Source organism: Cebus imitator, unplaced genomic scaffold (assembly GCF_001604975.1).
Source record: "Cebus imitator isolate Cc_AM_T3 unplaced genomic scaffold, Cebus_imitator-1.0 Scaffold117, whole genome shotgun sequence".
In the NCBI taxonomy this organism is placed as follows: Eukaryota; Metazoa; Chordata; class Mammalia; order Primates; family Cebidae; genus Cebus; species Cebus imitator.
The window spans coordinates 3,303,987-3,313,329 of NW_016107432.1; the positions used below are offsets into that span (position 1 = coordinate 3,303,987).

Consider the following 9,343-nt stretch of genomic DNA (forward strand, 5'->3'; position numbering starts at 1 on the left):
GGAATAGCACCCCAATCTCCCCAGGGAGACTGGGGGCCTGGGGACCCAGCAGGAGTGTGGGCTAAAAAGCGGGGACTCCGGCCGGGCGCGGTGGCTCAAGCCTGTAATCCCAGCACTGTGGGAGGCCGAGGCGGGTGGATCACGAGGTCAAGAGATCGAGACCATCCTGGTCAACATGGTGAAACCCCGTCTCTACTAAAAATACAAAAAATTAGCTGGGCATGGTGGCGCGTGCCTGTAATCCCAGCGACTCAGGAGGCTGGGGCAGGAGAATTGCCTGAACCCGGGAGGCGGAGGTTGCGGTGAGCCAAGATCGCGCCATTGCACTCCAGCCTGGGTAACAAGAGCGAAACTCCGTCTCCAAAAAAAAAAAAAAAAAAAAGCAGGGACTCCTCCAGGAGGGAGCAGGGCTCCTGCTGGCACCAGAGCTGGCGCTGCCCCAGCAAGGACCTCAGTTTCCTACACGTGACATACACAGCAAAGCGCAGTGGGCAGCTCAGGTGGCTTCAGACACGAGGGCCGGCCCACAACAGCTGTGAACCAGACTGGAGGGACCCAGGGAAATGTCCCCCACACCTGTGGCATGAGGCTTTGGGCTGTCCAGGGAGCTTAGAGAAGGAGTGGGCGACACTGGTGCGTGGTGGGGGTGGGGGGACATTGCTTCCCAGGCCTCACAGCCTCCATCCCACCCTGCAGCCCAGGGGCACTGCTGCAGGGCCCTGCGGTGTGGCTCTGTGTTTCTGGCTGAGCCTTGAGGGGAGGAGAGAGAGGAGGCCAGGGCAAGGGGCGTGTGGAGGTTGGAGGGACGAGGAGCCAGGATCTAAGCTCCATGGGGAGGGCTGCACCCAGTGGTCTGGCCCGGCGCAAAGTGGGTCTGAACCTGGTCTGCACCATCGCAGCCACCTTCTGTTATCTCCCTGTGGGGCTGTGAGTTCCTGGAATGTTCCAGCAGGCCCTGGCCGGGCTCAGCAGGCTCAGCAAAGGGGAAGCTGGGGCCCTTGCAGCACAGACCCGGGTCTCTCCCCGCTGCGCCACACCCAGGAGTGGAGGCTGCTTTCCCCCTCGGCAGCCCCAGTGCCCAGCTCAGGCCAAGCCCACTGCACCTGCTTCAGCTGTGAGTCGACCCTCTGGCACTCTCCTTCCCTCACAAGACCCCCCCGCCAGCAAGCCTGTGCAGCCCTGAGCTCTGCCAGCAGAAGGAGGAGGGAGAGGCTGCCCCGCCCCAGGCCAATGAGCCTTAGGACGCTTGCTGTAGGCAGGTGACTTCACACTTTGTGGACTCAGAAAGGGAGCTGAGGGCAACTGGGACTCAGGCCAGCCCTAGGCTGGTGGAGTGCAGGTCTGCCTGGGACCCAGGGTGTGGGGCAGCAAACGCACAGTTGGTCCCAGCTGCCCCTGCCCCTGCCACATGCCGGATGGCCCATGCTGCTCTGGGCCTGCCCTCTGCCCACAGATAATGGCCAGGCCAGTGAGCAGCACTGTTTCCCATCCTGCCTGTGGCACGGGGTAGTCGCTGCCACCTGCCCCCCAGCGGTTAGTGCCAAGTTGACAGCCCAAAGATGATCTCAGCCTGCTCATGGAAAATGGAGGGGACATCAGAAGACATGGGCCCAGCCAGGGCACAGGTGGCACCCACAGCCAGGCTCCCTCTGTGAGGCAGGGCCCAGGACACCTGCCTGGCCGTGGCCGCTGTCCCACGCCACCTCCCCACCCCTTCTGGGGCTCTGAACCCTCCCCAAGTCGCCCTTCCCGGCTTGGAAGCATCAGCTTTTGCATCCACAATGCCGCCCACGTGAGGCGCCTCTCTACCTCTCGCCTCCCGGAGCCCAGCTCAAGGCGAACACCCAACCCACAGTGCTCCTACAGCCTGCGCAGGGATGTGGGGACCGTTTCCAGAGTCGTTGGAGAAGAGGTGGCCTTGGGGCTCTGAATGCGGCTGGGACGCTCTTGGGCAGGTAGCTGCGCCCAGCCAGCCCCGTCTCCTCCCCAGGGGAAACAGGTGGAGCTCCTTCCTCCAGGAAGCTGCCACTGCCCCCAGGCTGAAACGCCCAGCCCGGTGCCCCCTTGCGGGGCTGTGGGACCGGAGCAGGGCTGCGGGACCGGAGCAGGGCTGCAGGCGTGGGAAGCGGGAGGCAGAAAGGGCTCCGCCCCCAGCTCTGGCCCCTCCAGCTCCGTGGCTAAGCGGAGACGCGAAGGGGAAGCAGGTGGTCACTGTCCAGGACCTGTGATCTTCGCTCTGGGGGTTCAGGGAGGGGGACGCAGGGACCTGAGCCTCAGCCTGCGTGGCGGGTGAGCCCCTGCGCCCAGCCCCAAGCCCACGACCACAGGCAGGCAGCAGTGGAGAGGCCTGGATTCCCGCGGGGGGGACGCCAGGCCAGTGGGAAAACGGGCTGGAGTCCAGCGCGAGACAGAACACCCGAAGTGCCTTGGTCCCCACCGGAGAAGACTCAGGGGTGGCCCCGGTTGGGCGGAGGGCGGCGCGGGAGCCTGGGAGACCCAAGCGCGGCCGCCTGCGGTTTATTGATTGAGTGAAGTTCCGCAAAGTGCTTCGCAGCAGGCCGAGCCCGCGGGAGCCCCTACACGGCCCCAACCCGCATGGTCATTTATAAATTTAAAACTCTTCGGTAGCAACGGGTTATATACAGAGTCAACGACTGGAATCGTAGAAAACCGCCGGGCCCAGCAGGCGGCCTCGGGGACTCGGGCGCGCCGGGGCTCAGAGGTGCGGCGCGTAGAAGGCGGGCGCCCCGTAGGTCTGCGAGCCCAGCACGAAGGGCGAGAGCACGGCCGGGCTGGACAGGAACGGCAGCTGCGCGGCGCACACCAGGCCGCCGGGGCCGTGCGCGGGGTACCCGGCCGGGCCGTGCATGCCGAGCGGGGCGCCCATGGGCGGCGAGGGGCTGAGCGGGCTGAGGCCGCCGGGCAGCCCCGCACCGGGCCCGGCCCCCGGTCCCGCTCCCCCGCCGCCTCCGGTCGGCGCGCTGGTGTCGGCGCCCGGGTTCTGCTTCTTCCACTTGGTTCGGCGGTTCTGGAACCAGATTTTCACCTGCGTCTCGGTGAGGCTGAGCGACAGCGCCAGGTTGAGGCGCTCGCACACCGACAGGTAGCGCGTGGCCTTAAACTTGTTCTCCAGCGCCACGAGCTGCTCGTAGGTGAAGGCAGTGCGCGCTCGCCGCGGCTTCCCCGACTTGGAGTCGGACCCCGTGCGCTTCCGCTTGGGCTTCGCGGCGGTCGCCGCGCCCTGAGGGGTGGCCCCCGCGCCCCCCGGAGCCGCCGCAGCTCCCGGCGGGCCTGGGGCTCCGGGAGAGTTCCCTCGGGGTCCGGGTGCCGCGGCCTCGTCGACAGCGCCGGGGGACGCGTCGGCCTCAGCGGCGCCCGGGCAGCCCGACCCGCGGGCCCCGAGGCCGCCGCCGCCTCCTCCCCGCGCCTCCTCCGCGCCTCGCGCCGCCTCTGTCTCGGGCGCCTCGTCCTCGTCGTCGTCCTCGTCGTCGGGAGCCTCGTCCCCGCTGTCCGCGCTCGGGCTCCGGCCGCCGCCGCCGCTGCCGTAGCCGTTGGCGCCGTTGGTCTCTGCCTCCCCGGTCTTGTAGGGGTCGCCGGCATCTGCGGGAGGGCGGGACGGGGACAGGACAGGGCAGTTAGGACCGGACCGGCCGGTTCCCAGATCCCGCCCTCCGCTCGCCGCCCGCCCCGCCGTTCGCGTGCCCCGCATCCTCTCCCAGGGCTCCCGTCTCCTGTTCGGTTCCTCCTGTTTCCTCTCTTTCCTTCGCTCCACCGTTTTCCTCCCCTCCGCCCGTCCTTCCTTCCCGCCGCCCGCGTCTCCTCTCCGTCCCTGGCTCATTTCTATGGAGAGGGTACCCCTCTCCCCGGGCTGCCCAGTTCTCGCGGCGCCGGGCGTTTTTGCCGGAACAGGGCTGACTGGTGCTGCGGGCCGGGCCGGCTGCGGAGATTACAGAGGAGTGGAAGCTCCGATCGATCCGCGGGGCAGATACAAACTTAATTAAACTCATTTTGTGTAATGTACAAACTAGTTAAGGCCATTTAATTTATTTCGGCGTATATTACCCTCCAATTACCGCCGACGCAGGGCCAGCCAATTACCCGGCATTTAATAACAGGCCCGAGGGTGGGGCTGGAGCCGGCTGAGAGAATGGGGCTTGGGGGACCCAAATCTATGCCCTGTCCTGACCCTACCTCAAGCCTCCAGGCCCTGAAACTCGGTTGCTAGGGTCGGCCCCGGTTCCCCGCCCGCGCCTTGGCCCCTACATGGAGTTGCAGCGGGCAGGGCCCTGTTCGGCCTCACTAGGAGGGCCGGGCGGGCGTGCAGGTCCAAGTGGCTCCCGGGGCCTAGAGCTCAGGTCTGCCAAGTCTGAACAGCAGCCCCACATCCTCCAAGCAGAGGCCCTGCAGTGACTGCATTTTGAGTCTCCGAAATTTGGAAGAAAGCATCTCTCCCAGGCAGGGTCGCCTCTGCCCCGGCACTGGCGGCCTGAAGTCAGGAGGGGCCGAGGCAGGTGCCCTCACAGAGCTGCTCTCCGGCAAGGTCAGAACCGAAATCTCGGGTAATTAATAACCAATAGCCCCTGGCAGATTCCTCCAGGGCGACTGGCCACCTGGCACGGAGGCCAGCATGTGATCTGGGCTCCACGTCCCTCAGCAGGTAGGAGCCGCCCCCAGACCACCGCAAGCGCGGTCTCAGCCCTGCCCCGGGCTGGGGCGTGGAACGGGTGCCTGGCCCAGCTCCCTCCCCGGCTGTGCCGTGCGCGCTGCTTCCCGGCTCCGGCGGGATCCCCGCCTTCCCCGCCACAGGCTCTCCGTAGGTGGGGCTCTGAGTGCAGCGGTCTCGGAGTCCGTAGGGTCCCCTCCACTCAGCCCGGATTTGTTCGCCCTCCATCTCGGCCGACCCGGAAGAGGCCCCGCGCAGGTGCGGCCCGCAGCTTCCATGCCCCGAGCCTGCGGCCGCAGCCCAGCCCCGTCCGCCCCGCGCTCTCCTCCGCACATCGGCAGGGCCGCGAAGTTGGAGGGAGGAGGCGGGGGAGGGGACACAAAAAGCAATCAGGAGCGGGTCGAATGCAATTCGCGATCAATAGCGGCCCCTAATAAGTGTAATAGGTTTTAATCGAGTAATTATCCGAATTTTGACCCTATAATTTAGATGTTCGGGGGGAGTTTGCAAGGTGCTTGAAAGAGATATGCACGCGCCGTAATGGGATATCGACCGGACCGGGGGCGCGGGCCGCCCCATTACCGGCCGCTTTCCGCCGCTAAGCACATTTCCCCTCAACTGTAATCGAAGGGATTTAATTGTTTTTCCAGAGATAACCAGCGTTTTGTCACAATTAGTCTGATTTGTCCAAAAAAAAAAAGAGAGAGAGAGAGAGGAGGGAGGCAGGCCTCCAGCAGGCACGGTGGGGGCGGGGAGGTCACAGGCCAGCCGCGGCGCACTGACCCTCGCCTCCTGCACCAACTACCTCCTCCAGGCTGGAGATGCGCGGAGGAGAACCCTGGACCGGCCTCACAGCCCTACAGCCCCTGGGCCTGACCCGGCTGAGCTTCTCCAGAGGAGCTTGGCGATGCGGGCCTTGCAGTCCGGGTCGGACGGAGGCCGACGGGGGCTGGTGCGGACCCCGCGCGCTGCGAACTTTCCACGGAGCCTCGGCGTGGGCCAGACCCAACTCGCCACGGGGTTTCAGGCTCGTAAACGCGTAGAAGCGGCCAGTCCCCCATCCCCGCGACCTGGCGCCGACCGCTCCTACTCACTCGGCGGCTCAGCTCCGGCGACTCCCCCGGCGCTGGCGAGAGCGCGGCGCTCCAGCTCCTCTGCTCTCGGCGGGCGTCCGGAGGCTGCGGGTGCAGGGGCGCACGGGGCCGAAGTGCACGGGGCGCACGCAGCGGGCGCCACTGGGCCCAGCAGCATGCAGCGACGCCTCCTGCTGTTGAACTTGTTGGGGTCCAGGATGTCCAGTACCGAGAAGGAGGTGGGGCGCGGGGGCGCGGCTGGCCGGGCCGCTCCAGCCCCCTCTGGCGCCGCAGGCACAGTGTCGCTGTCCGCGAGCGGCGGGGCTCCAGCACGGGGAAAGGTCGGCAGCTCCGCGCGCCCGTCCATAGCGTCCTGGGCAGCGGCGGCGGGAGCGGGAAGTGCGGGCCCTGAACCGGGACCAGGAGGCGGCGGCAACGCAGGACCGTCGCCAGGAGCCGCGGGACCGCTAACACTCATGCCGGCCTCCCGCTGCTCCGGCCGCTCGGGCCCTGCCGCCTACTGGGCTCCCATTCCTGGCTGCCCCGGCACCGCCAAACGACCCCACGCAGGTGGCCGCTGCTCCGCCAGCTCTCGGCGCCGCGCCCCGCCCTCGGCCGGTGCTGCCTGGCGTTGCCTTTGCCGCCGCCTTAGGCGCCCGCCGCGCCCGGCCCGCTCATTTATGGCAGCCCCGCCGGAGGCGCCCACGCGCCCACACGCCGAACACACTTGCGCCCGCAGGCGGCCGCGGGGCTCCGCCGCCCTCGTTAGCGCGCGCGCCTAATTGGCTGCGAACTGTCCCGGGCCGAGGAGGCGGTCCCCGCGCGGGACACAAGGACGGAACCGCCGGGCCTGACGGACAGACGCGCAGCCCAAAGCCGAGCGCAGTCCGCTAGCGGCTTTCGCGGTCAGCGCTGCGTCGCTGCGCCTCCACTCGTCCGGAAACGGCGCGCCAGCCTCCTTGGCGAAGGGGGAGGAGACAGCCCCGGCTTTTAAATAATTGCGGGATCAATCTGTGGCTGGGCCGCAGAGACCTCAGGGCGCACGGGCCAGTGAGCGCCAAGAGTTGGCTGGGACATCCCGGCGCAGGATGCGGCGACAGCCCGGTCTCTCCTCCGGGCCCCCGGCGCACGGGGCCCTGGCGCTCCGAAGGCTCCCACAGCTCTGGCGCCCCTCGGCAGTTGGGGTGGGGATTGGGGGAGCGGTTCTCACGCGCGATTCTCCGAGTCTCCGCCGGGTCTTCAGCCCCCTCCCGCGCGTTCCGTGGGTCTCGGTCCCGCCTCTCTCGCTTGCTCCGCTTGGGGTCTCCTCTTGCGTCTCCGGGGCCTCTATCGCTCAGGGCCTCTGCCCCTCCATCCCTTCCCACGCCCGCCCCTTTCACGACGTCAAATTAGGGCCCGGCCTGGAGTCCCAGCAGAGGGGCGGGGCCGGCGCCCCCCGCGCGGCTCGTTAGAAGTGGAATCGAAAATGAGAAAGGCCGCATGTCCCTCCTAACCCGCCCCCAAAAGGGGGACCGACAAATTGCGCCAACAGCAAGCGGCCTACATAAAATCGATACTCTTCAAGTAAGGGGGAAATGCGTGTTTCTTCCAAAAATAATACCACAAATATCCCCTTCGCCACATCCGGATAAATAAGCAGACCCGCGGTCTGAGTCTTTATTTGGGTGCGTTTTATCTACAGCGGCGATGTTGGCAGGACCGGGCCCTGCGGCCCTGGGCCCTCGAGGGTTGGGCCTGGCGTCCGGAGTCCCAGGGCCGGACCGCCAGAGCTCCCCAGCGGGTCGCTCGGCTCCCTCCTCCTCCTGCCCACGCAGAGAGCAGCCAGACGCAGGTGGACCCTGGTGGGAGCCAGCAGTGGGAGCGCGCGCGCCTCTTCAGGGTGTGAGCGCGCGGGTGCGTGCACAAGCGGTGTTCTCGCCGCCTCACACTGCGGTCCCGGGAGCCTGCTCCGCGCGCAGGGCGGTCCTTTGCAATTACCGCGGGCAATGATCCTTTGGAAGCAAAAATTAAAAGTTGGGAGAAATAATGGTGGACTGATTGGCTGTAATTTGGGCCAAGCTCGGACACGCTGAGCCTCAGGGCGGGTGGAACTGACGCGGGGTGGGGGGCAGGGGAGCAGGCCTTCCCGTCCCTCTTCCCCTTCCCCTTCCCCTCCCCCTTCCGCTCTCCCGCCCTCCCCCGCTGCTGGTCCATCCCGAGATTCTAATCAGACCCACAACACTGTGTCCTTCCTTGCTAGGACTTGATTATTCTTTATCTTTAAATTATAAATCACCTCTGGGGATGGAGGGTGGGCAATCTCCCATCGCAGAGAGGCAATTATCTCCTTTCCACCCCACCTTGGTCTTCACTCTCTCCCCCTCCCGCAGCTAAATTTGGATATAGTTGTGCACACGCCATTCACACACACACACGTTCACAAGTGCGTAGCACACACAAGCACAGATCCGTTCATGAGCACCCAGGCACACCAGCCGGGCACAGCTCTCACAAACACACTCAAATTCCTGCATTTCCCTCTCCCCCGCCAGCGCCAGCACCAGCATCAGCTTCACGCTGGTCTTCTCTTCCTCTTTAACACTTTCTGTGAGGAGGGGCACACAGGCAGCCTGCCAGGTCCCAGTGCCCCCTCCCCAGGAGACACAGCGGCTGGGAGAAAGAGTGAGGCCTGGGTGGGGGAGGACAGGGCAAGTCTGGAGAGCAGACCACTGATCTGGCTGTGAGGTCTCCCTGCAACACAGCCCGCTGGCTCCCACTCCGTGCCTCAAAGCGTCTGTCCCTGCCGCGGCCGGACCTCAGCCAAGCATCTCCCACCAGCAGCCACAGCACCCACCCCTGCAGGGTCATAGGCACTTGGAACACCTGCGCATGAGGAAGGGATTTGTAATGGGCAACCAGCCCTCTTGGTACAACTTTCATTCAAAACGAACACAGTCACATGTAAAAGGATGTTTTACACAACATAGACGCAATATGTGTGATGACTGTCATGAAAGCATAGTAAATACAACACAATACATTAAATACGATAGCGTGATAGAATTGTGTTATAATATACAACGACGCCACGTTTCCCACCAAACACGGGCACACCCAGCACTGCAGAATGCTCTCCCTGATGGGAGCGGGGGCTGGTCAGGGTTGAGTGCCACTTTGATGAAAGCACCGTGGCTATCTGGTTTGTGGGCCTCAAGGTTCTCCTCGATCCTTCCCTCCCCTCCTCTCTCTGCCCCGCACCATCCTCCTGTGAGCTGCAGCAGGCAGGGTAATGAACTTCGAAGTTCTCAGTCAGGCTCCAAGGAGCTGGGGCCGGGTATTGGAGCCTGACGGGTCCACCAGAGCTATGCAGGGCACTTCCCGTAGCTTTCCCTGGGAAAGGCTTGGAGAAGGGACCGCTGCGTGCTCCCCTGTCCCACCCACCGATTCTTGCTCCCCTCCCCCATCCCTTCCACTTCTCTGAGGAACTACTCAGGTCACCGAGATGCAGGCACCCCTCCTCCTCCTCCTCTCTCAGATTCCCAGAAACAGCCCTCCCCTCCCTGATCTCAGCCTAGCACGTCTGGGGCTATAAAGACGTCCTTTCACTCCTAATCACAATTGATTGTCA

At 65.2% G+C, this 9,343-nt stretch overlaps 1 protein-coding gene across 1 annotated transcript; it reads right to left on the bottom strand.

Annotated features, from left to right (window-relative positions):
- Window positions 1-2,716: 2,716 nt before the first annotated feature.
- NKX1-1 (NK1 homeobox 1) lies at window positions 2,717-6,214 on the bottom strand. The gene is made up of 2 exons (XM_017539213.2): window positions 5,758-6,214; window positions 2,717-3,600 (listed from the first exon to the last, which is right to left on the bottom strand). Exons 1-2 carry the CDS (start codon window positions 6,212-6,214, stop codon window positions 2,717-2,719), a joined length of 1,341 nt encoding a protein of 446 aa, XP_017394702.1.
- Between the last annotated feature and the right edge of the window lie 3,129 nt (window positions 6,215-9,343).